This window comes from Microcebus murinus, chromosome 1 (genome assembly GCF_040939455.1).
Source record: "Microcebus murinus isolate Inina chromosome 1, M.murinus_Inina_mat1.0, whole genome shotgun sequence".
In the NCBI taxonomy this organism is placed as follows: Eukaryota; Metazoa; Chordata; class Mammalia; order Primates; family Cheirogaleidae; genus Microcebus; species Microcebus murinus.
Window position 1 is genome coordinate 61,788,504 of NC_134104.1, and position 27,961 is coordinate 61,816,464.

The 27,961-nt window shown below is 43.0% G+C and overlaps 1 protein-coding gene across 2 annotated transcripts; it reads left to right on the top strand.

The window, feature by feature from the left end:
- The first annotated feature begins 756 nt into the window (after window positions 1-756).
- Window positions 757-27,731, top strand: UPK1B (uroplakin 1B). 2 transcript variants are annotated; one of them, XM_012780591.2, is made up of 8 exons: window positions 757-963; window positions 13,208-13,295; window positions 14,620-14,820; window positions 17,281-17,355; window positions 18,026-18,148; window positions 21,274-21,453; window positions 25,751-25,834; window positions 26,795-27,731. In XM_012780591.2, exons 2-8 carry the CDS (start codon window positions 13,227-13,229, stop codon window positions 26,843-26,845), a joined length of 783 nt encoding a protein of 260 aa, XP_012636045.1. In that variant the 5' UTR covers window positions 757-963; window positions 13,208-13,226; the 3' UTR covers window positions 26,846-27,731. The 2 variants fall into 2 exon arrangements, with proteins under 2 accessions (XP_012636045.1, XP_075857830.1); XM_076001715.1 differs by lacking the exon at window positions 13,208-13,295.
- Window positions 27,732-27,961: the final 230 nt, after the last annotated feature.

Sequence of the window (27,961 nt, forward strand, 5' to 3'; positions counted from 1 at the left end):
TCCTCTGCTCTCTCTGCCTGTTTCTTCCCTCCCAGTTCCATGGGTGTTAATCTCAGGGCACTCCCTAATAAGTACACTGCTCACTAAACTTCATCTTACAGCCTGCTTCTGCAGAACCTAAGCCATGACAGAGATGGTCCTGACCGTTGATGAAAGAACTCAGTAAACACATCACTGCCATTAGCCTTCTCTAACACAGGTTAAATCAGCCAAAGTGCACGTATACCATGACGTGCTGCGCAGCCGTGAAAAGTCAGGTGCTTGGTGCTGTGTAGGACACATGGCAGCTCCAGAAGGCGTTATGAAGGGAAGGTAGTGGACGGGAAGAGAGAGAAGGGAGCAATTAGACCTCAGCAGATAGTTTCTTGAGCCCTCTCTCTTTGACGGAATTTCTCACAATCTATTTGTTTCCAGATCTCTTGTTCCTTATTAGTCTTTGGACCACATATGGTGTGAGCTTTGCTTGGGCAATTACTATCCCCATGAATATAGCAAGTTACAGAAACTGACACTGGACATGGCCCTATACAGGTCAACATACATCCACAGCACTATGAGCAGTCAGGATTAACAGGCCTTTTAACACAGGAAAGCAGGAGGAAGGATCAAATCACACCCATAAAACGGAATCAAGTTAAACCGAAATAAAAACAAAAACCCTGAGTTCGTATTCGAGTAAGCCCGGACCTGGGAGGGATGCACAAAGGTGATGAGCTGAGGCCTGTCAAGGTGCTTCCCCGTCACAGTCGCACATTCCAGAGCAGCTTCCGGTTACTCCCTGCCTGGGCGAGGAGGCTCAGGCGGCAGCAGGCTCAGCCCCTGTGAGACGCCTCCTCCCAATCACAGACCACCCTTGCCTGGGCCCAGAGGTTCAAAGAATTGTTGCAGGTAGAAAAGCACCGTGGGCTGGTGTGGACTGCAGAGGGGGCCTGCACAGCTCCAGGAGGAGGAGGCCAGGGCTGGGTGAGTAGACTGGCTTCACGCTGCAGGGGAGCAATGCCTTGGTTGCTTTCCTGGGAGGGAAGTTAGCAGTCTGAGAGGGAAAGGGGAAGAAGTTGCTTTTTTATTTGCAGCATATTGTGAGGGTACAAATGTTAAGGTTACGTATATTGCCCTTGCCACCCCCTTCCCCCGTTGAGTCAGCCCTTCAAGCGTGTCCATCCCCCAGTTGGTGCGCATCGCATTATGTATGTATATACCCATCCCCTCCCCACCACCTGCCCAACACCCGATAAATGTTACTCCTGTATGTCCACTTAGGTGTTGATCAGTTAATATCGATTTGCTGGTGAGTACATGTGGTGCTTATTTTTTCATTCTTGGGATACTTCACTTAGTAGAAAGGGTTCCAGCTCTATACAGGACAATACAAGATGTGCTATCTCACCGTTGTTTCTTAGAGCTGAATAGTACTCCATGGTATACATATACCACATTTTATTAATCCACTCATGAATTTATAGGCACTTGGGTTGTTTCCACGACTTTGCAATTGTGAATTGTGCTGCTATAAACATTCAAGTGCAGGTGTCTTTTTAGTAGGGTGACTTTTGTCCTTTTAGGTAGATGCCCAGTAATGGAATTGCTGGATCAAATGGTAGATCTACTTGTATCGCTTTAAGGTATCTCCATATTGCTTTCCACAGAGGCTGAACTAGTTTGCAGTCCCAAGGAAGTTGCATTTTTGACTAAAAGAGCCTGTCATCTTTTGTAATTTAGGATATTGTGACTGTTCTGTTCTCTTTTACTTTGAACTGTACAAATTACATCCTTTAAACCTTCGATATATATCCTGTTCTCAGAACTGAGATTAAAGCTCTAGAGGTGTTACACAGCCATCCTGATTTCAACCTCAAATTTCCTCACAGAAAGACCAAGAAAAAAATCTCTAAGAACCCTGAGAAACTTTATATCACTTGTTTAAATTAGACACACCTTTGTAGACCCTCAATTTCCTGTGGAGTCAGAAAAGCAAAAGAAAACTTAAGGAAACTGATCATGTTCTTTCTTAATAATCTGACCCTTAGCCTAGCAGTTTACTGGTCTTCTTGTCAGAAATCATTTGGTTGTGCCAATTTAGATGGAATGTGTGAGGCAATTTATTCACTGTTCTTCTCTGCAAACAGTTCTGCTTAACAAAAGCGTCAGCTGAAATAAGTCAACAAATTAGCTTTATTTACACAATGTTATTTTTACATAATTTATCTTTACTTTTCGCCAGTTAGATCCACCAGGATCTGCAGAACATAAAGATATTTTTTGGTCTAACATTTTTATACAAATACAAATTGCTTCAAATAATGCTAATATTATTCCACATTTACACTTTATGTTCATGTTTATGAGCCTAAAACATCACTTCTAATTAGTTTTAAGATTATTAAGACATTTAAGAATTTTTATTAATTTAACTGTTTTCTTTTAATTAAAGACAATGTTTATTGACTGCTTCTTGCCTGAGTAGAGTTGCTAAGCATGACAGGAAAGAACTCACTTGAGTTTTATGTATATAATATTTCAGTTGTTTATAAAACCTAGGTTATATAGGTTTCAAACTTAGTGAAGCAATGGTTTTTCTTTTTATTAACCTTTTTAGTGACGAGAAAATTTTCTTATTTTGCTTTCTGCTGCAATAGACTGTTTTTGCTTTGTGCTGCAATAGTCTTAAAAATCAACTCATGTATCTTTTTCAACTACCTGGGAAGAATCACAGACTTTTGGATGCAAAGGCAACCTTAGACACCATTTAGTCAAGAGAAAAAATGAAATCTCCAAATTTGTTTTTAATGTTTCCTGCTTACATTCTTAACCAGAGCAAACACCAGTCAGCCCTAGAACATGCTATACCCTGCTCTGGAATCTGGGCTCGATGGCCATGCCGGCTGCCCTCAGACCTGACGGGCCACCATTCCCTAACAGGGACAGAGACCACAATGGGGAGGGGGAACCCTCATCACACCTCCCCTAGGGATTCTCCATGGCATTCCTGCCCTGGGCCTGGGCATCCCACCATCACCTCCCACACCTGAGGTGCTCCACAGTTGAGTGTGCCTGAGCCATTGCTTATGGCTTAATCCCTGCTCTCCAGTGAGTGGATGACGCCAATCAGTCAGGGAGCACCAGGAATCAAGGGAGTGCTGTCCAGCAGAACTTTCTGTGAGGAGGGAAGTGTTTTACACAATAGCCACTAACCCCATGTGGCTATCAAGAGTTTGAAAGTAACTAGAACAAACTAAAGAACTGAATTTTTACTTTAATTGAATTCATTTGACTTTAAATAACTGTATGCAGCCACTAGCTACCCTATTTGTCAACATAGGTTTAGAGCTTTGAAACAAGAACTTGATAGGTGCTGTGAGCTGTGGGTGTCATTCCCAGGGAGTCATCCTACCCTAAATTGAAGCAGCTCAGCAATTGTCTTGATCTGAAATGTCCACACCCATCTTGACTCTCCCAAGTCAACCAACTGTCTGCTCTTGTCCTGGGTTTCAGGGTCAGAGCTAAAGCAATAGCATATTGTGTTTATGGTTTCTCCCTCTCCCATTTTTTTTTTCTTTTGTCAATCTAAATTTCTCTAACATGAGCTAGAGTTTGAGGTGTGGTTTGTGTGTTCTCTGGTGCAACAAACTTGGGTGAGGAAAAGAGGTAATGAACTTGAAAAAATGACCTCATGCTTACTGGGTGAGTCTCACTTCTTTTTCTTCTGCTTTGAAAATCAGTTTGTTTAGTGAGCAATTTTTTTTTTAAACCTATTCAATGTGCCTGGAAACATCAACATTCTGGATATGAATAATTTTTATAAGAAAACAAAACTGAATGAAGGCACAAGAAAGAAAAATCAAGAAATATAATTCTAGCCCTTAAAAATGTGCACTCCTTAAAGCAAAGGAACTCCCAGCATGTTTAGCAACTTGAGCAAATCATCATGGTGCCAGGCCACTGGGCAGTTTTTCCACAGGGTGGGGCTCACGGGGACTGCTGCGTTATGCAGAAAGCATTTCGAGGTGAGTTGCGCACCGTCTAAGGCAATATCATTTCTAACGTGGGCAGTTGCTACTCTGCCCTCTGCCCCTTCCTACTTTTTCAATTCACCTCATCCCAGTTGTTTCCCTTAAAGCCCTGCCAGGTAAAGAACTCATATATGTGAGAGGGAAGCAGTGCTTTAGAATAACGTGGGAAACTTTCAGAAGACCGCATGTTTGAAGCACACCTCTCATACCTGCTGAGAGAGGGCAGGAAGCGAGCATGCGGTGTATCCTCAGGACTAAGTCTCCATCCACAGACAGCGCCAGAGCCGAGCCCCCAAATCATGAGTCAGGAGGTTTGTCTTTTTAGGCTCTATCTTCTCCTTGGGTCTCTCTCCTTCTCGTGGTGTCTTCCCTGTCCCTTTGAGAATTCAGTATGAGGAGGGATCCGATAAAGTCATTCATGATGAGGCACTGGCATTGATGGCTCATGTGTCTCTTTCATATGCATTTGCATTTTAATCAGGAACAAAGGGGCAGTTCTCTAATTGTGGCATTTCAGAAATTAGGTTGAAGAATGAGGAAACTTTGAATGAAGGGAGAGGGTGGAAGGCTTTCTCCCTGCTGGCTTTGTTCATGTGACTCCCTTTCTGGCTTAATTTATAAGGAAAAAGGCTCCAGGGTAGAGCATCAGGAGTTTCTCTTAATTTTAAAGAGACATATAGGAAGGTGGTATCTCCCTATCTTAAAAAAAGAGAATGAATAGTGACAAACTCCATGTAAGGCTAGCTTAAGAGTAAAGAGACCTGGACTTAAACGCTAACTCTGCTAATAATTAATACACCAACGATCACGAACAAGTCATGTCCTCTCCATGATCCTTGGCATCCTTATCTCTGGATGAGGGGACTGACTACAAAGCCTCTAAGTTTGCAGAAAGAGCTGACATTTTTTCATGCTGTGAATGGGCACCTGGCCAATAACTGCCCAAAGATAAATGACTCCTTAATTTCTCCTGAATTACATACCCTTTAAGGCAAAGAAAAACAATCAGAAGTATAGTCATTGACTTCTAGGTATGTCACGCATCAATTCATTTGAGAGTTTATAATTTCACTTTCTAATGCAATTCTTTCTCAAATTGACTTTTTTGATATATGGCGATCTGTTCTTTTGTGGGTTCAGAATAATTTATTAAACAAACTTGGGTGACAAAAAGAGGTAACAACATTCCAGGAAGGGTTGCCGTGGCAGAGGCTGGGAGGGAAGAAAAGCCATACACACAAACCCACCACGCTTGGAACACCCCTGGAGAGAGGAGGACGTAGGAAAGGAAGGATAATTCTGGGCAAGGTAAGTTGAGGGGGAAGGAGAAGTTTTTCAACTGGGCTTCAGAAGATGTTAAAGTGATGAATAGGCAAAAATGGGAGAAGGGATTCCTAAGAGAGGGACAACCTGGAAGCACAGTCACCAAGGAGGCAGTGAAATATGGCGAGCAGGCCGTTGGGAACCTGGCTGGATACTGCCTTGAATCCAAGCTAAGGAGCTTGTAGTTTATCTCTTAGGTGGTCCAACCTTTCTTCCACTGGCTAGATGGAGAATGAAATGGTTGGGTCTGACCAAATACTGCAGACTGGTCTATCAGAATAGAAGAGGAGCAAATCTGGATTTGAAGAAACAAGTCAGCAACAGAGCATGGGTGGACAAGTAAAGCCATCTGGCAGTGAGAAGTAAGAGGGAACCGGTGGCTCAGCTTGTGAGTGCAGAGGGAGCTATCTAGGGTTCTCCTTTAAATTCAGGCTACAGGGAATCCTTGAAGGTTTTTAAGCAGGGTAGAGATATAAATTCAGAGTTGTGTTTTAGCACAGTGGATGTCAAGATTGATTGAGTGGCTGGCACTGAGAAGGCATGTTTATTTTTGTGGAATACCACAAAGTGTTGATATACTAAATTTAAAATAGGTAATAAGTAGATCATTTTGACCTAAATTCATACTAAAAACTAGATTCTAGCACAGATAGGTGGTAACAGCACACAAGATTTAAGAAAAATTTATAAGAGGAAGATGTTTAAAATTACAAATTTTGGTCAGTAATTTTTCTTTAAATTAGGAAATGACTGCAATTATCCAATGTTGGCATCAAAATATGTTGTCCCAGTAAATGGAACACCTGTGACCTGTAGATGATTTGAGAACCTCTGTATTATAAAGTTTACTCTGGAAGCAATGTGTGGAATGAAACAGAAATTGTTGCATTCAACTGAGCCAAAAGTTAGGAGCTGGCAGTGGGAATTGGAAAGAAGGGGTAAAATGGTCTTAGGTGACATCAGAAACTGATTATATTTGTTTCTGTCAAAAATATAAATCCAGGGCCAGGTATGGTGGCTCCCACCTGTATCCCAGCACTTTGGGAAGCCAAGACAGGAGGATTGCTTGAGGCTAGGAGTTGGAGACCAGTCTGGGCAATATAGAGAGACCCCTGTTTCTACAAAAAATTAAAAAATTAGTGAGGCATGGTGGCGCACCTATAGTCCTAGCTACTCAGGAGGCTGAGGCAGGAGGATCAGTTGAGCCCAGGAGTTTGAGGCTGCAGTGAGCCATGATCATGCCATTGCACTTCAGCCTGGGTGACAGAGTGAGATCCTGTCTCCAAAAGTAAATAAATAAATATATAAATCCAAATTGAGACAGCATGTTACTCAAGGTTCTCCACAAAAACAGAACCAATAGGATACATAGAAAGAACCAATCGTCTTTCTTTGTTCTTTCTCCATACCTGTCCTCTCTGGGAAGGTCAACAAATTCATAATGTCTTTTTTTTAAATAGACATTGGTGTGGAATTTTGTCAAAGTTTTTCTCTTTTTTTAACCTAAACAAATTTCATTAGTCTGTTCCTATGTACATTGATTAGCCTTCAAAGAACTCTAAAAGATCATCCAGAACTGATCTTTTATAGAAATCATGTTGCCTTTCCTCTAACTGTGCCAGGACTGCAGCCCTTCCCAGAGATCCCTCCAGCTTGTGTAATATGGAAGTAAACTCACTTGTCCCACGTTTTCAGGGACCTTTCCTAGAAGTCTTCCATTGACCAGAGGCGCCTAGTTGACACAGACTATGTCATGTCAATTTTCACATTGTGACCAGGGTTTTCCAACTTTTGACTCTTGAGTGTCCTCTGACTCCTTGGCTAACTCCCTTCTGAGCTCAGGAATTTGCCTGCATCTTTCTTTTCTGTTAGTTCTAGAATTGTGGCTTATAACCACTCTGGGGCTAGCCACGTAGTTTGGAGGTGTAGAGCTGGTGAGGAGATGCTCTGTGACCCCAGACCTCCTGCTCGTGTTTCAGCCAGAGAAGCACTATTTTGATCTATTTTTACATATTAGAATTCCATATTTAAATCATGTTTCTCTAATTTTTTTTTGAAAATGTGGTTCTGTGCTTTAAAAAAGAATTAAACCACTGATTTTTGATACTTTCACCAATCACTTCTATTAGCTCTGATCCGTCTGCATTAAGAAACTGAGACAAGGTCAAGTGTGGTGGCTCATGCCTATAATCCTAGCACTCTGGGGAGGCCGAGGCGAGAGGATTGCTTGAGCTCAGGAGTTCTGAGACCAGCCTCAGCAAGAGTGAGACCCAGGCCGGGCGCTGTGGCTCACGCCTGTAATCCTAGCTCTTGGGAGGCCGAGGCGGGCGGATTGCTCAAGGTCAGGAGTTCAAAACCAGCCTGAGCAAGAGCGAGACCCCGTCTCTACTATAAATAGAAAGAAATTAATTGGCCAACTGATATATATATAAAAAAATTAGCCGGGCATGGTGGCGCATGCCTGTAGTCCCAGCTACTCGGGAGGCTGAGGCAGAAGGATCACTCAAGCCCAGGAGTTTGAGGTTGCTGTGAGCTAGGCTGATGCCAGGGCACTCACTCTAGCCTGGACAACAAAGTGAGACTCTGTCTCAAAAAAAAAAAAAAAAAAAAAAAAAAAGAGTGAGACCCAGTCTATACTAAAAATAGAAAAAAATTAGCTGGGTGTAGTAGTCCCAGGACTACATGCCTGTAGTCCCAGCTACTCAGGAGGCTGAGGCAAGAGGATTGCTTGAGCCCTGGAGTCTGAGGTTGCTGTGAGCTAGGCTGACGCCAAGGCACTCTAGCTGGTGCAACAGAGCGAGACTCTGTATCAAAAAGAAAAAAAAGACAAAAGTAAATAAAGTTAATATTGGGTAACTAATACTGTATTAGAACTTCACATATATTCTCATTTAATTTTCATAGTAACCCTTGAAGTTAGGTATTACTATACTCATATAGATAACACTCAATAAAATTAAGCAACTTCCTGGAGTCACAAAACCACTAAGTGGTAGAGCTAAGATTCAAAGCCAGCCTATCCAAAGCTCTTATTCTTTCTACTTCACCATACTCTCTAACCTGTTCTGAGGTAAAGCTCTAGGCAAATCGTTAACTCATTCATCCAAATAGATGTTTATTTATTCACTTTATCCTTTTATTTAGCAAAATAATGGAGTGCCTACTATGTGTCAGGCACTGTGCCACTATGGACCTAGAAAGACAAATAAAACAGGGTCCCCGTGCCTTCTCCTGCTTTGGAAATGCTTGCAGTAAGGTGCAGGAAGCCCGTGGTAGGTTGGTACCAGGAGGAAAAAATGCAAAAGGGGAGCAGAGCAGAGTCCTCTAGTAGTATTTCTGGGGGAAAGTGTCCCTAGCACAAAGGACAACCTCGGGGGTCATCTCTGCATCACCTCGCAGTCTGCATCAGAGGCCTCAGAGGTGGCCAAAGCCAAGGGACCAAGGGACGAGGCCCACAGGCAGGTGTTAACTGTTCAGGAATGCTGATGGAATGTATGGAGGGCCCCTCCCATGCGGACGTGCTGCTTGGTACCTGACTCTGGCCACACTCCAAGCACAACTAGGAACTTTTATTCTTTTTCCCATGAGATCTTTTCCCCCATGAATTCATCCACAAGAAACAAAAAGAAGTACAATTGAGTATCTTTGTGTGAGGCCTCCTGGCCCCTCCAGCAGAGCAGCCCCTGGGCAGTGAACTGAAGGATGGCAGAAGGGAGGCCCCTTCTTCTGTCAACCTAGGAGCCCTTGGATTAAAACCCCCTTTCTATGCCCTTGGGGTCACTGGTGCATAAAGCAAAACCATAGCCCAGTACCAAAACCATGCCCTTCTTAAATGTCCCCCGATTGTAATTAATAACTTCCTATGTTTTTAAACAATCTTAGTGTTTGCCAACCCTTTCTGCATTTTTTATCTCATTTAGTGAGCACAGCAACCCCATCAAACAAGCTGTGTTCTACCCATTTTACAAATGAGGAAGTAGACACTAAGGGGGACATTGCCCAAGGCTACATGGTAATGACAGCACGAGGCTGGGACTTGAACTCTGGCATTCTGATGCCAAGTCCAATGTGCTCACCATTAGACCACAGCCTCTAGACTGCACTATGAGCCACTAGAAGCCCACAGTCGGCTCCCTCCTGACATTTATAGCTGTTTGGGGGTTGTAGCAAATGTTTTAGGTCCTCTGGCCCCAACCTAGTATAACATACAGTGGGAAAGGAGAGGTTGCGAAATGCTGACTTTCTCATTGACTTGCACACTGCCCCATTAACTGCCAAGAATTCTGGTCCGGGGCAGGGTGGGTGTGGGGAGCTGCAGGTTTGTGATACATCTAAATAGGTTTTCTGGAAAAGCATGTGGGTGCAGTGCAAATACGTGTGCAGTGTTGAGGGACTAAGGAAACAAGAAGCTGGAAAAGTGAGTGAAGTGAAGAAAGGCCTTGGGTGGGGGTGGGGAAACCTGTGCCCTTGAGACCACATGTGGTCTTCTGGACCCTTGAGTGCAGCTGATTTTACAGAACAAATCCTTTTAATAAAGGAATCTAATAAAGGGATTTGTTCTGCGAAGTTTGGATTCGGTTGAGGGGTGGCCCACATATGGCCCTGAGAATGCAGGTTCCCCACCCCTGTGTCCCCTGAGCAGGGAAAATGTGTCTGTTCTCTCTGCTCCAGATTTCCATTTCTACTGAAAGCATTAGCTATGTGGCAGGACTTTATAAACTAGAGTGTTTAGCAAATGATCTGGAGTTGGCCAGACGTGGGCTTGGATATCAGCTTCTGCACTTTGTAGCAACGTGGCCATGGGCAAATTAATCTCTGCAAGCCTCCTTTTCTTCATCTGCAAATAATGGCAAGAAAAATTCTCCCTTTATATCCTTAAGAAGAAGCATAGCCCTGCTGACCCTGTGACTGCAGCCCAGTGAGACTCGTTTCAGACTTCTGCTCTCTAGAACTATAAGATGATACCTTTCTGTTGTTTTAAGTCACCAAGTTTGCGGTGATATGTTATAGCAGCAATAGAAAACAAATACAAATTTTGATAAAAGTACCCATCTCTTAGGTATTGAGAAATGCATGTAAAGTGACTAACGTATCACTGACAGCATGCTAGGTGCCCTTTAAATGGCAGCTTTCGTCACTATTTTGTTATTTCAGAAGACAGAAGTGACTTTCTAAGTTATTATGTGCCATTGATACTAAAGGCCTCAGGGAGAAGAAGAGAACACAATAAAAAAAGGGGAAAAATGTAACAGCCAGCAAATTCAGAATATCTTTCCCATCAGTATATCCCTGCCTTCCTGACCCACAGCCGGGCCACCTTCCTGGCATTTCCTACCATGTTCCTGTCTAGGTGTCTTCAATTTATGCTTTTCTTTTTGCTCAAAGCAGGCTTCTATCTGCCTACCTTCCTTTTTTCCTCCCACTCTCATCTGCATTTTCTACCCTGATTCTGGCTCCTGCCATTCTCCCACAGAGAATTCATTTGCCCTCTCCCCTTGTCTAAACCCCATGGGGGCAGAATCATATTTGGAAAGGTCTGTATGTGTCAGGCATCACTGGGTCACTCAGGTCACCATCCTCCCTCGGGGTCCCTTCAGCCCCTTTCTGGACCAGGAAAGGCCCTGTTGCTGGTGGCCTATACCTAAATCCTTCCTTTGTTTCCACGGCCCTACTTGTCCCCATTTTCTACTGGGTATGGTCATTTTTGCTTCGAGTCCATGTTGCTGTAGTCACACTTTAAACTCCTTGAAGGAAGAAATTATCTTCCTCCTGTTCTTTAAGCCTGACCATTCACCACTAATAGACTGCTCCCTGACACAGGGCTGTGTAATCAGTACCGGTGGAAAAGGATGCTGAATTTGGCCTCTCCGGATAGTTGCCCTTTACTCCCTACACGTATTCTGTTATCTGAACGTCTACCTTTCACAGTCTATTTATTTGTGTCTCTAGTCTGGATAGTAACCCAACTGGTCAGGGATAACATCTGTACATACCAGCAATGAACTTCACAATGTGACTCAACCAGCGCCTTGAGTAAGGCTCTCCCTGGGGGGCAGGGGGTGGGGTCTGTGCATTAACTCCTGCAAGGCACTAAGGCTCTGCTCAGTCTAACGAGCCCCAGTTGCTGGAAAGAATGGATGACATTTCTAGGCAGAAAGAAATGAATGGTATTTCTCAGCAGAAACTACTACACACCGGGATCTTGTAACAATGTCCCAGATTCTTCTTTCGTTACTTCAGCAAACATTGATGAAGTGCCCACTGTATGCCAAATTCTGAGCCCAAAAATGCTCCTGAGTTTTATATTAATTCAAATTGCCACAACCACTTGGGTAAACAGGTAAGAGAAAATATTTAGAGATGTATAAGATTACTTGAAAGGTGGTTGATACTTACCGTGTAACAATGAAGTTAAAATTCAGCAAAGCCTGAGTCAAATAGAAAGCTCACCTCCCACCGATTCCCTGCACAAAAAACGAGGACTTCAGCCAAACTGGCTGGTTTGCTATCTCTTGGGCACCTTGCTCTTCTGTCTCCACTCCCTAACTTTCCCTTCTCTTTACCAGGAATGTTGCCTGCCCCCACCTTACTCCACACATTCCCACCTCTACTCTGTTTCTCAAAACCACACACATCCTGCTTACATCTTCCCTCCTCAGAACGCCCACCGTATTTAGGGTCTTGCTATCCGTATTCTAACTATTTGGGAATGTATCTTAGCTTCCTTACTAAGGCATAAAATCCTAGACCACAACAATCTTCCTTATGCATCTTTGTATGCTCTCTAAGCAAAAATTGTATCATTTGATACATTTTGGTTTTGAGCATGAATTGGTTAATTAATTAATTCAATTAATCAATTAAATGTGGATGTTTTTCGTCAAAGTGTTTCAAGTGCAGAAGCCCAAGTGATTGACCCAAACTCTTGCTCTTGTGTTCCTTCTAGAAAATGCTCAGAGATGTGGGAGGGATTCAGCTGTGTGTGGCACCAAGCCTGTAAACAGTTTCTGGGAGTCAGTGCGAAACTTCAGGGAAGTGCTTGGGCTCTGGAGTCGGGCAGACCAAGGTCTCCAGCCTAGCTCTGCCACTAGGAGTGCCACAACCAGCACTCCCTGGTTGTGAGACCCCAGGGAACTTAATTACCAATTTAGCTTTAGTTTCCTGATCTGCAAAATGAAGCCTCCTTACCTCTTTTCTTTTTCTGCCTAATTGGGTTATGAGAATCAGATGTGTGCACCCAAAGCCCCTGGTAGAGTGGCACATAGAAGGAGGTAACTGCTAGTCCTTCTTTTCTCTCCACTTCCCCTCTTATGTGACAGGCAAACTTTTTTCTGTTTGCCAACAATTTATTTTTTAGGATAACAAAATATTCAGAAACTAATAGTTTTTAACAGCAGCCTACAGTGCATATGGGAACTGACCACTAACACTGGCCCTGTGTTTACCACCTTGGGTTTCAGTTTGCCCTGGTCAAGGGCAGTGAGGGCTGCACCAGGGCCCATCACATCCCTGTGCTTCACCCTGCCACCATCACCACTTCAGATCTGCTCCTTACACGCTCCTTGCCCTTGCAGGGCTCCGTCCACCAATCAGAAGTATGCATTCTGTACCCCGTCCCTGCAAGAAACCCTCAGAGGCACTGATCAGACTGTGAAAGGCTTTGTTTTTTTTCTTCTTTATAAAATTTCCATGATTTACTAAGCTCAATAATCAAATTTTCTCCATTGCTAAATGATTGTATGTCTTTGGTTTGGATGCTTTGGGAGACAGGAAGGCAATGTATACAATGGCATGATTTAGTCATGGTATGGAAACTGTAGCAGCATTTGTCACCTGCTCCTGTTACATTATAATGTTCTCAACTGTGACTTCAGCTTGTGGAAAATCCTGAAGATGGCCAAAGATGACTCCACTGTTCGTTGCTTCCAGGGCCTGCTGATTTTTGGAAATGTGATTATTGGTGTAAGTAATGAGTATTTCTCAGGAAATTCTGCTCTCCTTATAATCATCATTCTAGATTAGTGAAAAGAGAGTTGAAGGACAATAATGCTATAATTATTAGCTTCCTATACCTTTTTTCATTTTAAGAAATGTGTTAGTAAATATGCTAGCTAGAATTTAACGATGTAAGCAATTATATTTAGCTATGTAATATGTCAAAAGATCACAGTTTAAAAAATAGACATTGCCCTCCCAACTTTAAAATGTAAGAATCTAGCCTGGCACGGTGGCTCATGCCTGTAATCCTAACACTCTGGGAGGCCAAGGCGGGAGGATCGCTTGAGCTCAGGAGTTTGAGACCAGCCTGTGCAAGAGTGAGACCTCGTCTTTACTAAAAATAGAAAAATTAGCCAGGGATTGTGAGGTGTCCCTGTACTCCCAGCTACTTGGGAGGCTGAGTGGGGGATCACTTGAGCCCAGGAGTTTGAGGTTGCAGTGAGCTATGATGACACCACTGCACTGTAGCCCTGGCAACAGAGCGAGACCTTGTCTCAGTCATCTAAAAAGAGTCACATCAGCCACGGTCAGTGTCCAAACACTCCAACCATACACACACTTTGGTGGTTTATATTTCATCTTGGCTTAATTTCCATGGGACTTTGGTTAAGGTTATTGGGGGCAAATGTTTGCATCTTCTTGTTCTCCTCATGCAGAGGCCAGTGAAAATGGCTCAGACGCCAAGCTGTGTGGGTGTGGTGGGGTGAGAGAGCACTTGTCTAGGACTCAAGAGAGCTGGCTCTTGGTCCAGCTCTGCCTCTAACTCCCATGCGGCTCTGGACAAGCCATCACCTTTCAGGGCCAAGATTCCTCATCTATAAAATACAGACATTGGGAAGGATAACCACCAAGGTTCCTTCTAACTCTAACCAATAAATATGACCAGGACTAGTTCAAATATTACAACTCAGGAATTTGGCTGTGAGGCCGTGGGGGTAGGGGATTGTGTTTATATAAGAAGGCATCGTCTCGAGTGGTTCATGCCCCAGGGCCATTATGGATAGTCTGAAATTGTCTGGGTCTTTTCCTAAATAGACACAGTGACACATGGAAGAAGGTATGCAACCAATTAGCAGGATGGAAGTCGCTGTTTGATTTCCTGGCAATGGGAGTTTAAGTCAGTTTCATAAAGCCTATGCAGGGGAGAGAATTGGTGTCTCTTACCCACCCCACCCTCCACCCCCTTTCCCACCAGCTGGTGTCTCTTACCCACCCCACCCTCTACCCCCTTTCCCAAAGCTGCACTCCTGGCCGCCAGCCTGACAGAGCCCCCTTGGCTTGTCCCCAGATGTGCGGCATCGCCCTGACGGCAGAGTGCATCTTCTTTGTATCCGACCAAAGCAGCCTCTACCCACTGCTAGAAGCCACCGACAATGATGACATCTATGGGGCAGCCTGGATTGGCATGTTTGTTGGCATCTGCCTCTTCTGTCTGTCCGTTCTGGGCATTGTAGGCATCATGAAGTCCAGCAGGAAAATCCTTCTGGCGGTAAGAACTTACAGCTCCCTAGCACTGTCTCCCTAGACCAATTCTGCTGGACCGTTGTTTCTTCTTCACCAAGCACAAGGCTGTGGCTTTCATTGGGGGGTGAGGGGAAGCAAGGAGTGCCAGGTGAGGGGTGAGAATCTTCCCTGCCATAAAGATTGTCCACGTGGGGTGAGGATGCCCTCCACTATCGCAAGTCCAGAAGGTTCCAGTACAGAGAAACCAGAGGGGAGACACCTGAGAGTGACCCTACCGAATATTTTCCAGATCTATGCTTCTCTACCTGGCATCTGCAGGTGCCCAACAGATACGGCTGGAAGCTCCATAGGCCAAAGGAAAGGCAGAGTAAGAATTTGTTTAGTAGATGTTTTTTTTTTTTTTTCCTGGCAATAAGATGTTTAAAACATCTTAATATCAGGCATTAGTATATTAGGATATAGAAATACAAAATATGAATGAGTTTTTATAAGAAAGCATAAGGCTTTCAAAGATTTTGAGCTCAAGGCTGATGATTTTGTATCATGGTCTGCATGTCCCACAGTATCAGTCACTCTGCTTTTCAGGAACTCTGGAAAACCTTTTTTTTTAATAGGCATTAGAAACATTTTTATTTTTTAAATTTATTTTTTTGATCTGTGATTTTGTTTTTAATTATCTTAAGTCTTATGATCACACATAATTTTTAAATGTGTCTATATTGCCTCTACTTTCATCCTCATGAGTTGGCAAAAGCACCATTACCAATTACACATACGCAGTAGTTCCACAGCTCCTGGAAAACCTTAGTAAGCACCACTGCAGTGTAAACCTTCAGCTCTTACCTGCCTATGGAGGCTCTAACTTAATTCTGTGTCCCCACAAAGAGGCTTCTACCCCCAACCACAGACTGTAAGATCTTACCCCGCCTTTGCAGAGGAAGCAAATCGACAGTCAGCGGAGCTGGGAAACCTCAGTGTTGAGTGTAGACCCTCATTCCCTGCCCCCATGCTCCGGGCTGCAGTTTATCACCCTGAGATGAGATATCCCCACACTCTCAAACCCTGACATAATCATGCCCAAATGCTGCAGGACCTAAGTTCCACCTTTAGTAGAACTGGTCTAGCAACTTAAAGTGCTTATTGGTTTACTTTTGCCTTGAGCTAACTGTTGTCCTGGTACCCAGGGAATGCAGAACATTTACATCCTCTGGTTTCTTAGTGTGAGTTAGTTCCAGGGCAAAAGTAACCACTTTTGGAAGGTGGCAAAAAAATGTAGAGAAAAGGGAAAGTACAGGCCACCTTCACTTGCATCCCAGCTCTGACTGGGGCCAGCTCCGTGGGTAACTGACAGCCAGGAGAACTGAGCTGCGAGGGAGACAGAAAGAGCAGTGCCCGTCTGAGGGCTGAAGGAGAAAACATCTTACCCCGTGCCTCCTTTCTGGAGAGTCCTTAAGGGGTTTGAGCCTCTGTAAGAGGAGCCAGTGGAGCTCTTGGCTAGGAGCAAGACAGCAGCTAATGCAGGAAAGTGTTACGGGGCCCCAGTTAGTGCTGCTGCTTTTGCTGTTAACTCTCCAGCCACAGCTTTCTTCTGGGCTGGGCAGTGAGAGCAGCAGAGGGTCCTGCCAAGAGCCTTCCAGGCCCAAGGAGGGAGGACAGTGTTTCCTGGCCTCCCTCACTGGCACTGACCTCGAAGGACACGAGGACGGAAAGTGTATACGCAAGGCTGAGGAAGGCAAAGACAGAACTCTTGCAAACAGTCCCGATCCCGGATTCAGAGGCCATTTGCTGTTTAGATATTATCCAGCCAGAAATAGGGGCAGTGTCCTGTGGCGGCATCACACGCACATGCACACACGCGTGCGTACACACACACACACGCACCACTGCTACACACAGCGAGCTCCATTTCACTCACCTGAGCTGCTGGAGCGGGTCAGGGAGAGGAGAACAACGCCCGCAGACTGCAGCGTGCCCGGAGGCTACCTGCTCCTCTCTGATGAGACTGGATGTGTGTCATCCAGTCTCTGGAGGGACAGGGGAGGTTAAACATGAACCACTTCATCTTTTTCTGACCTCTGTGATTCCAAATTTCAACAAACCATAATGAAATCTTCTCCCAATTGGATTTATGAGGCTCCACACTGTGTGTGATGCACTAAGACTCTCTTGCCAGCCGCTGAGCACACACACATCATTTCATTCTCCTGTACTTGCTTTCCCTAGTTGAAATAGAAATTCAGGGTACTGGACTGAGAAAGCTCTGTATGCAATGGCTGTTGTTCTCTGGGGGGAAGGAGAGAACCGAGCTGACGAGCACCAAGCCCCACTCCAAAGCGCTGATCAATGAGGGTTTGCTGAATAACTACGTGAATGACGGGATGATTACATTTAGATGAATGTGCCAAAAAATCATAACAATCATTTGGGGAAGTCTCTCTTTGGGAGTAAATGTAATTCTTTTTTTTCTCCTGTGTTTCCCTTCCAGTATTTCATTCTGATGTTTATAGTATATGGCTTTGAAGTGGCGTCTTGCATCACAGCAGCAACACAAAGAGACTTTGTGAGTACAACCTCAGAGAGCACAGAGCGAAATGATCATGTGCATTGTCATTATCATAATACTGTGACAGCTGACATGTATTACGCCCTTACTATGTGCCAGGCAATCTAATAATAATACGTATATAATGTTATAAATAATACATATATAATTTTAATTAATCCTTATAAACTCATGAAATAGGCATTATCCCTATTATTTTATAAATAAAAAAAAATGAGACAAAAAGGTAAAGTAACTTGTCTAAAGTTACACAGCTGGCAAGTGAAAGAATTTTGGGCCCCAGCTCGCAATCCCTCTGCACTTCACCCCTGGGCCATGGCCTTGGGCCTTCCAGTGGGATGGTCCACATTTCACCTCAGCTAAGACTTACTCTCCACTCAGCATCTTTCTTTCTCTCCCTTTCTCTGTGTCCCTAGCCTAAGCCACCCTACAATATCTGTCCACCTAGTCTCATAGTGATTTCTCTGAAGATGGGGGTCTTTTCCCTGCATGAGGACTTTAGCCAACCTCAAGCAGCCTCATTCAACTGTACTTGGTGCCTCTGAGTACAGTTTTGTTCCAGGAGAGAATGTTCAGTGTCCCTAGCAAGAGGCTGAGCAAAATACTTCCCCCTCCTTGGGGATTAGTGTGTTAACTCTCCTTTTTATGTGGCCTCTTTCCACTGTAGTTCACACCCAACCTCTTCCTGAAGCAGATGCTAGAGAGGTACCAAAACAACAGCCCTCCAAACAATGACGATAAATGGAAAAACAATGGAGTCACCAAAACTTGGGACAGGCTCATGCTCCAGGTAAGGCCCATGATGTTGGGGAGATGCCATTTCTATTTACTAGTGAGGGTGGGAAGTCATTGTACTCATGACTCAGTGGGACTCCTAGATCTATATTTTATTTCAAGCCATCACAGTGATTATCTTACATTTATAAGGATTATGTCATTGTCAAGAAATTTAGATTACTCATACACTCTGCCTCTTAGAACTCAGGTATCATTTACGTTAAAAGGAAAATGTCTTCTCTGCCCCTCGGTGAACTCAAGTTGCATTTACTGCCCATTTTTCCTTTGTGGTACCTTTCACACTCCCTATGAGCTAATCCTGCTAAGGACCAGGGGCTGTGACTTGATTTGCTCCCCCAGTTTTCTCTCATTGGCAGTCATACCTTATGTCCGTGTTTATCTCAAATACCAGCCAAAGTCCAGGTTTTCCAGATTATCCACCATGAGCCCCACATTGCCCTATATACACAAGTTGTGATTCTCTACATAACTCTGGATCTGACCAAGCTCTCACACTGGCCCCCCGTCCACTGCCCAGCTCACACCAACTGTTCACAGTTGTCATCAGCCCACTCCCTGTAGCCTCCACTCCTCTGAACTATTTATTCTCTTGCTTCATCAGAAGTTTGACTGTCTCCTGGTGGCACTGCCTGCCCTTCACCTTCTCATTTTTATGCCATGCTCATGTTTCAAATGACCTGGACATTGGCTAGGTCCCCTCCTTGCTCCCTTGGCTGCTATACTATTTTCTTTCCCCATCAAACACCTCCTTCACACCACCAGTGTCTTTCTGCCCTTACCTCTCCTCCTTGCCATCATGCGCCAGCGTCCCGACACCCATTTGTTCTCCTGCCTCCATTAGGGATTTCAATATCACACTCACTGTCCACCTTTTCACTCAACCTCTTGTCATCCTACATTGAGACTTCAGCATCCACATAGATGACTCAACCAACATCTGGTTTCTCAACGCCTTGCCCTACCCCATTCCAAAGACCTTGTCCTCCACCTCACCTCAGCCACCTTCTTCCATGGCCTTAGCCAGCATGCCATCACTAATGACCGTGCCACCTAAGAAAATGCCACTCTCTGCCCACTATCTTCTATAATTTCTTTTATTAATTCTAATATGCATCCCCATTCTAATAATTTTTACCCCATTAGGACCTCCAATTAATTGGCCACTCTTTCACTTCCTATCAACCTTTTCACATTATCCTACTTACCCAACTAATATTCAAGTCCTGCCCTCTAGTCATTCCTCTGTCAGCTTCCTTTGCTCCCCTACCTCTGGTCATCACTCTTTCATAACCACCCCCACTGCAGTTGAATACAGCTTTTCCCTCACTCTTCATTTACACCCAAACAGCTAAACGATGCTGGGAAAAGTCACACAACCATGCTAGTAAATAGTTTCAACTTAAATTTATGAACACAAAGCTCAAATGGGCACTCAAAATTTCCTAATATACTTTCCCAGAAAATTCACTTGCCATTATTTCACATGTCCTTCCCTCTCTTCACACCTGCAAAATCTCTTCTCACCCTCACTCTAAAACGATGACCTGACCTCATATTTTATTGACAAGATAGAAGCAACTAAACAAGAACCACCTCCTCTTTCTACCACCAAATCTACATTCGTCTGCACCCATGTACTTTGCCTCCTCTCTTGTTATGACAAATGGACTGCCCTTCACCCAGGTCCCTTGCATCTGCTCTGCATTCTATCTCCTTTGCACCAACAGTCTTCCCTGCTCTTCTCCCTCACATCATCCTACATGAACACCTTAAATTTTCCATCTTTTCAAAAAACTCTCTCTCACCTGACATTCACCCATGATTCTGTTCCACTGTTGTTTTATTTTACAGCAAATCTCAGAGATACTTATACTTGCTCCCTCCATTTTCACCCCTTCATCTGCTTTCATCCAACTATGATCGGCCTCTAACCCCATGACTCTACAACATGACCCTTATCATAGTTAAAAATTACCTCCATCCTGCCAAATCCAATGGTTAAGTTTCTGTCCTCATCTTTCTTGTCATCTCATCAGCATTTGTCACATTGGACACTCCTTAGTCTCCTTTGCTGGATTTTCACTCTTCCCAACTCTGAAGGTTGGAGAACTATAGAGCTCAATTCTGGAATTTTAACTCTTCTCTGTCCCTACTTAAATCCTAGTCTGAAATAAGCCTGGCTCAAACTTAACCATTTTTCCCCAGAAAGCTCAGGTCAAAATACAGAATGATTATTTTTCCTGGTTTGCTACTGCCCATAATCCAGTGGCAAAATATATCATCAAGTGTGCATAGATACATTTATTCTAAAAGTTGAGAGATGCCTGTAGTTTTAACATCCCCCTTTTTGAAACATTTTAGCAGAATTTATAATAAGGAAGGAAAGTGATGTGAATTGTGTTTTATCCTCTATACTCAATTCTATCCAGAGTGTAAGGATATCAGTTATGTGTTAATTAACCTTCCTTCCTATGTAGAGGCATAGCTGTGTGCCACCAGATTTTTGTTAGTTTTTCAGTTTATTTTCTCCCATTATAAAAGTCATACATAATTACTACAGAAAAATATTAAAAATATAGAAAAGTAAAACAAGAAGAATGATGCATAATTTCTTTACCACTAAAATTTTTAATTTTCTTATACTCAATTAGTTCATGTGTAATATCAGAATAATTATACCTCTCTCACATTGTTGTATCAAGGTATTAGTACAATATTAATAATAATTAACATTTATTAGGGGTTTACCATGAGCCACGCACTCTACTAAATACATTAAGTATACTAACCCCTTTAATCCTTACAAAAACTCTATGAGGTAGTTGCTATATGTATTCCAATTTTACAGTTAAGAAAAATGAGGCTTAGAGAGTTTAAGTAACATATCAAAGGTGACAGAGCTCACTAATGGCTAGTAAAGTAATAAATGTGGAAAATATTTTGCAAACTCCAAAATGTAAGTTACCAATACCTTCAACTCCTCTTTAGGGATTGTTTAGTGAACATAACATATGTTATACTTTCCATATCTTCTTTCTATATAAAATCTCAGTCGCTACAATGATGGCTCTAGTAAAGTCCACGAAAGAGAATTTAGTTTTTCTTATCCACTGACAGGACAATTGCTGTGGTGTAAATGGTCCATCAGATTGGCAGAAATATACGTCTGCCTTCCGGACTGAGAATAACGATGCTGACTACCCCTGGCCCCGTCAGTGCTGTGTTATGAACAATCTTAAAGAACCTCTCAACCTAGAGGCTTGCAAACTGGGAGTGCCTGGCTATTACCACAGTCAGGTGAGTATGCTCTAGTCCCAAAACCTGCCGGAAAGTTCTTCTGCTCTAAGGAAAATATTGGTCAACTGTAGGTAATAGTCTCTCAGTAGGGAATTCTACATACTTTTTCCTAAATCTCTTAGGAACTATTTTCTTCTCTGCCAGTAAACTGTGAATACTAACCCAGACTGACACGAGCACATTTACATTTTAACAAAATTAATAGAGCATGAGGATTGCAATAGCAAAATTCAACTTTGTTTAAATAAAAACAATTTGTACAATGTATAGAATTGGTATTTCAAGAAATATTTACATTAAACAGTTTTATTCTATTGTTTTGCAAAATGTACATTGGAAGGGATGATATGCAAAAGGAATGTCTTGCCAGTTTCAAAGAAATGGCAACTTCTGAGGACACATGTAGTAATTATATATCCACATTCCTTATTCACTGGTAATATAGGATGGTCTTAATAAAACATTATGTTGGGCCGGGCGCGGTGGCTCACGCCTGTAATCCTAGCACTTTGGGAGGCCGAGGCGGGCGGATTGCTCAAGGTCAGGAGTTCAAAACCAGCCTGAGCGAGACCCCATCTCTACCAAAAATAGAAAGAAATTAATTGACCAACTAAAAATATATATACAAAAAAAAAAAAATTAGCTGGGCATGGTGGTGCATGCCTGTAGTCCCAGCTACTTGGGAGGCTGAGGCAGTAGGATCGCTGAGCCCAGGAGATTGAGGTTGCTGTGAGCCAGGCTGATGCCACGGCACTCACTCTAGCCTGGGCAACAAAGTGAGACTCTGTCTCAAAAAAAAAAAAAAAAAACAACATTATGTTGGTAATTTGGGTAGAAGGTAATTTACATAAAGATGGTTTTTGAAAAAGTGTTTCCAGGTGATGTGGATGATGTTATTATGGTCATGAAAACTAATATTTATTACATACTAAATGCCAGACACTGTTCTAAGTGCCATACATATATGAATACTAACTCCTTTAACGTTCAAAAGTAGGTGCCGATAGGATTCCTATTTTATAGATGATGAACTGAGATTTGGGGTTCAAATGAGTACCTTGCCCAAGGTCACACAACTAGTAAATTCAAACCTGAGCAGTCAGGCTCCAGAGCACAGACTCTCAGCCAATAAAGACTTGGTAATAGGCCCCAGATGCCCTGGTGAGAATCCCTGTATACCTGTAGCCTGCATCTGTTGACACCACACTGAAATGCTGTGCACTGCGCTGGGAATTACCTCTTTGAAGAAAGCGAGTTGTATGCCAGCTTATTAAATAATTGAGAAATGTCAGTCTCTTTGGCTTGGGAATAAATAATAACTGCATTTTCAAATTGAAGGACACCTGACACAAAGCAGGTACTCGATAAATGTTTGGTGAGTGGGTAAATGAAAAAGTAAATGGCTCTCTTTTTCACATCCATATTGTAGCTTTTCATGATATACAATGCACAAATGTGCTGCTTTAGCCATGAAGACTAACAAAATTAGGGAAGTCATCAGTGTGGTAAAAGAGTAGAAATCAACCAGAATTTTACATGGCATGTCAGATGCATATATATATATATATATATATGTATATATATATATATATATGCATGCTGCATCATGGTCCATCAGCCTTAGAAATGCTATGTGCAAATTCTGATCACTATACCTCAAAAACCTTATGATGAAACTAAGGAAGATCAAGTAAAGCACCACTAAACTGATTAGCATCATGAAAAGGCACTATATGAGAAGAGGTTTCTTTCTGTAAGCTAGTTGAAGGCAAGACCTATTTCTGTTTGTCACAGCTAAATGCCTAGCCCAGTGCCTGGCACCTGGCGTAAGTGGGCTCTTATATATATGATTAGATGAAAGACCACCTCGCAGAATTGTTGAGAGGACCGAGTGAGTAAATAATATGGAAGTGTTTTTTGAACCATCAAGCATGTTGCAATGATACTGTTATAATCAGTACTTAATGTTATGTTCCACTGATTCTGTACATTCTTAATGTGTGTCTACTATGTGCCAGGCACTTGTTCTAGGTTCTAGAGATTCAGCAGTGAACAAGACGAAATCCCTGCCATTGTGGAGCTTGCATTCTAGTATGGGAGACAGACAAAAAAGTTGTTACCAAACAAAAACATGGTAAAATTCCAGTAGTGATAAATGCCATGAGCACAAATAAATCAGAGTGAGTGTTTAGAGTAGGCTGGGGGGAAAGAGTGTTTTCTCTATAGTTGTCAGGAAAGGCTTTGCTGAGATGTTTGCAGAGGTCTGAATTAAGTGAGAAAATGAGGCAACTGGAAGATTGAGGAAGAGGGTTTTAAACAAAGAGAGCAATGAGTGCAAAGGCCCTGAAGTGCAAGCAGTCTTAACATGTTGGAGGAACATCTAGGAGGTCAATATGACAAAGCCAGAATGAGTGAAGGATGAGTAGAAGACAGGGATGGAGCTAGATTTTTGCGTAGACTGAAGCCTGTGAAATTTGTAGGGAGGGGTCCTCCTTAGGAAAAGCAATTAAAAATATGCATACAAAAGTCGATACAGGGCCTTGAAACAGTCTTGCCACTAAGGGTCCCTGAAGTTTAAGCTCATTAGCTTTACAGCGAAATCACCTCTAGTAGTGGAAGATGGGATCAGAGAGAGAGGCGGGCCATACCATACAGTGCCTCCCAGGCCACGGTAAGGACTTAGAATTTCGTTTCAAGGGTGGTAGGAAGCCATTGGAGGGTTTCGAGCAGGGGTGGAAATTGATCTGATTTATGTTTTATAAGGATGGCTCTGACACCATGTGAAGACCAGTAGGGTGCCAAGAGTGGACTCAGGCCTCAGGGAGGCCAGCGGGAGGCTATCACAGTAATCTTGGACCAAGGCCCTGGTGGACCAACGTGGCACCAAGATGTGATAAAAAAATTGTTTGGATTTGGAATATATTTTTAAAGTAGACTCAAAAGGATTTGCTTAAGTTTTCAATGTTGGATAAAAGAAAAGCAGTCGATAATTCTAAGATTTTTCATCTGAGCATCTAGGTGAATGGATGTACCTGTCATGTAAGTGAGGGAGAAACCAAGAAATAGCAAAGGCAGGGCATGTAAGTACAAACAATGGAAGGGGCAGAGTCAAAAAGGTCAGAACCTCAAGTGGTCACCTGCAGCCACTGGGGAGAGCCTAAACTTCAAAGTCAGCCTTTCTAGGATATTTGCCTCCAGACCTCATGGTGTATGGAACCAGCCCTGGTTATTGCACTTTCTGTGCATTCCCTGTGGTTCCCAGTACTTTGGTAGAGGTCACTCGGATGGTAACTCTAGCTTTACACATGTTACTTCTCCAGGACTTTGCATAGCAACTAGGACAGAGTGTGCCATGTGTAACACCTTCCTGGATTATGGCCTGCATGAATGAAGGATTTGGTAAATTAAAAATTAATCACTCTTTTGCATGCACACCATAATCCTTCAAAGTCTCACTAGAATCCAATAAATGTGTGTTAAAGTATGATGTCAAATGAGAATTCAGGGAGTATAATGTAGGGCAACAGAGGGCCTCTGGTTTTTGTAGACTAGAAGTATCTTTATTTAAAAACACAAATCAAAAGGTAACTCTGGCTTTCAAATAAATCACCAATAAAACTGGTTAGGAGGGAAAAATCCTAATTTTATTAAGAATATAGTGTTCACATATTCAGTATGGAAAGAATATTATGCTAAAATAGCAGCACTTTGTAGTGAGATTGAATGATAAAGACACAAATGTTTTATAGAATAGTTGTTCTATAGTTGAATTATTTACATTCCCTCAGCTACTAACAGGCAGTTAGTAGCTGGCTGTCCCCAGAGATGTGTCAATAGCCTGCTTATGTGAAACTGGACTTTGGAGTGGCATTGATTCAAATAAAAACCTGCTTTTCTGTCAATTTTGTTTTTGAGACAGAGTCTCACTCTGTTGTCCAGGCTAGAGTGAGTGCCGTGGCGTCAGCCTAGCTCACAGCAACCTCAATCTCCTGGGCTCAAGCAATCCTGCTGCCTCAGCCTCCCAGGTAGCTGGGACTATAGGCATGCACCTCCATGCCCAGCTAATTTTTTCTATATAGTTTTAGTTGTCCAATTAATTTCTTTTTTATTTTTAGTAGAAACGGGGTCTCGTTCTTGCTCAGGCTGGTTTCGAACTCCTGATCTTGAGTGATCCCACCCACCTCAGCCTCCCAGAGTGCTAGGATTACAGGCGTGAGCCACAGTGCCCTGCCAATGTCTTACATTTTTTTTTTCCCTGGTTCTTCTCACACCAATGTGGAATCGCCCCCTCCTATAGGGCTGCTATGAACTGATCTCTGGACCGATGAACCGACATGCCTGGGGGGTTGCCTGGTTTGGGTTTGCCATTCTCTGCTGGACTGTGAGTATTTCCCAACACAGACTTTGTTTCTGAAAGGATGATAAGAAAAGATCTTGAGATTGCCACTGGTTACCTCAACCACACTAGAAGGCCTCCAAACGAAACCTCAGACCTGAGGGCTAGTCAGGAAACTTCTGGCACGAGAGCAAGGATAGTGGATTCCCCTGAGAGGCAGGAAGTTAACTTCCCATACGAGGGGAAGGATGTGCCCTCCTAACCAGATGCTACTTCTGGTTGACCGGGACGCACTTGCTTTCAGGGGCTGAAGAGCCTCTTCCCCTTTCCTGGACTTCTTACTGAATGCCATCCTGCTCCTCCAGGTCTCCAGCTCTCATATTAATTCATTACAACCAGATAGCAAAGACTGTCACCTAGCTACCTGGCTCCTGCCCAATGCTAATCTGCCTGGCACCTTCCAAAGAGCTGCCTCTCCAGCCCCATCAATTCCAAACGCCCACTTCATCTGCTGCACATGCAGCAAGCGGTTAGAGCAGGGAGTCTCAGCCCTGGCTACACATTAGAACCTCCTGGAGAAGCTTTAAGAGAACACAGATGGAGCCCAACATCTGATACTCTGATCCCATTGATCTTGGCATAGGGTCCAGGCCTCTTTTTCCTCCAGACAATTCTAATTTGCTTTCAGGGTTGAGAACCGTGGCATTAGGGAAACAGTCCCAAACTTTTGATTTCAGTAGCTCTCACTCTCACACACTATTGAGGACTCCAAAAAGCTTTTGTCGATATGGCCTGTGTCTATTGATATTTACCCCATTAAAAGTTAACACAACAAAATTTTAAATATTTATTAATTCCTTTTAAAACAATAAGCCAATTACAAGGCAGCATAAGGCAGATTACTCTTAAAAATCTAGTGTCACCTAAGCCTGTATGAACCTAACATTTTTTTTTCAAGTATGAGAAGTTTCTAAAACAATTCCTTTTTTTTTTTTTTTATTCTAGTTTTGGGTTCTCCTGGGTACCATGTTCTTCTGGAGCAGAATTGAGTATTAAGTGTCACCACCATACCTCCTTCCTCTAGTGATTCTGGATTTGGTGCTGGAACCGGCTGTCTCCTAATATCCCACATCTGTGCTCCACAGTCACACGTGCATGTCTCACTCAAATTGCCAAGTCAGGTGATGTGGAGTTTCTTTAGCCTTCCAGGCTCCCAAAATTCTCACGACTGTACTTTTCATACTGATCTAGCGTTCTGCAATATTTTTATAGACTATAGGAAAGAATTTGGAAAATAGATAACTTCTATCTCTGCTTATTTTGAATTTGGGAGTATAAAGACGTCAAAGAAACCTGTGTTATCACAATCAGCCAGGACTGTATTTTGATAGTACATCTCCTTGTATTTATCACTGTTTTCTAAAAGAAACCTTCCAAGGATTCCCTTTACCTCAGCATTGTTGCAGCGGGTGGGAGGGGGAAGTAAGGAAAAGGCTGCTGAAATACATCTTTTGCATTCTACACTGGCTCCCATCTATAGACACTTGGGTAATTCTCCTGATGCTGACTTCAGATCCTTTTATTCTCCAGAACAATCCTCAATCTTGAGTTAATAATGGTTCAAATTTCCTGTCACACCTTTCAGAGTGATGTGTGCTTAGAAGCCTCAATTCTCCATTAATTAAAAGTGTGGAGATATCTGAAGACAAAGAAGGGGCTTGCTGTTATATTTGCTCACTCCTTGCCCTGAATGGTCTCAACCTGAAACACCTTTCAGACATGTGAGAAGCAAGCCAGTCAATAGAATGGGGTGATTTATGGGGATTTTTGTTTACTGTCAAAATATTTCTCTTCTGAACTATGTTTCCATTTGTGGCCCTGAAGGAAGTTCTTATAACTCAATATTTGTTTGCCTAGTCTTATAAATAAAGAGGGCTTTAATGTTATTCGATTTCTTCATTTTTGCCAGTGTCATGATTAGTCATATATGAGTCTAACAAAATGGGATTTCCAACAGAAGAGCCTAATTCATGAGAATTAAGGTGGAGGAGATGGAAACCGCATACACAGGGCGTGGCTTCTGGCTGGAAACCAGCTAGCCCTTGCAGTACAGTTAAACAGTCGGAACTCCTCGGTGGTTTACTTTTACTTTTTTCTCCTGCTCACCTACCC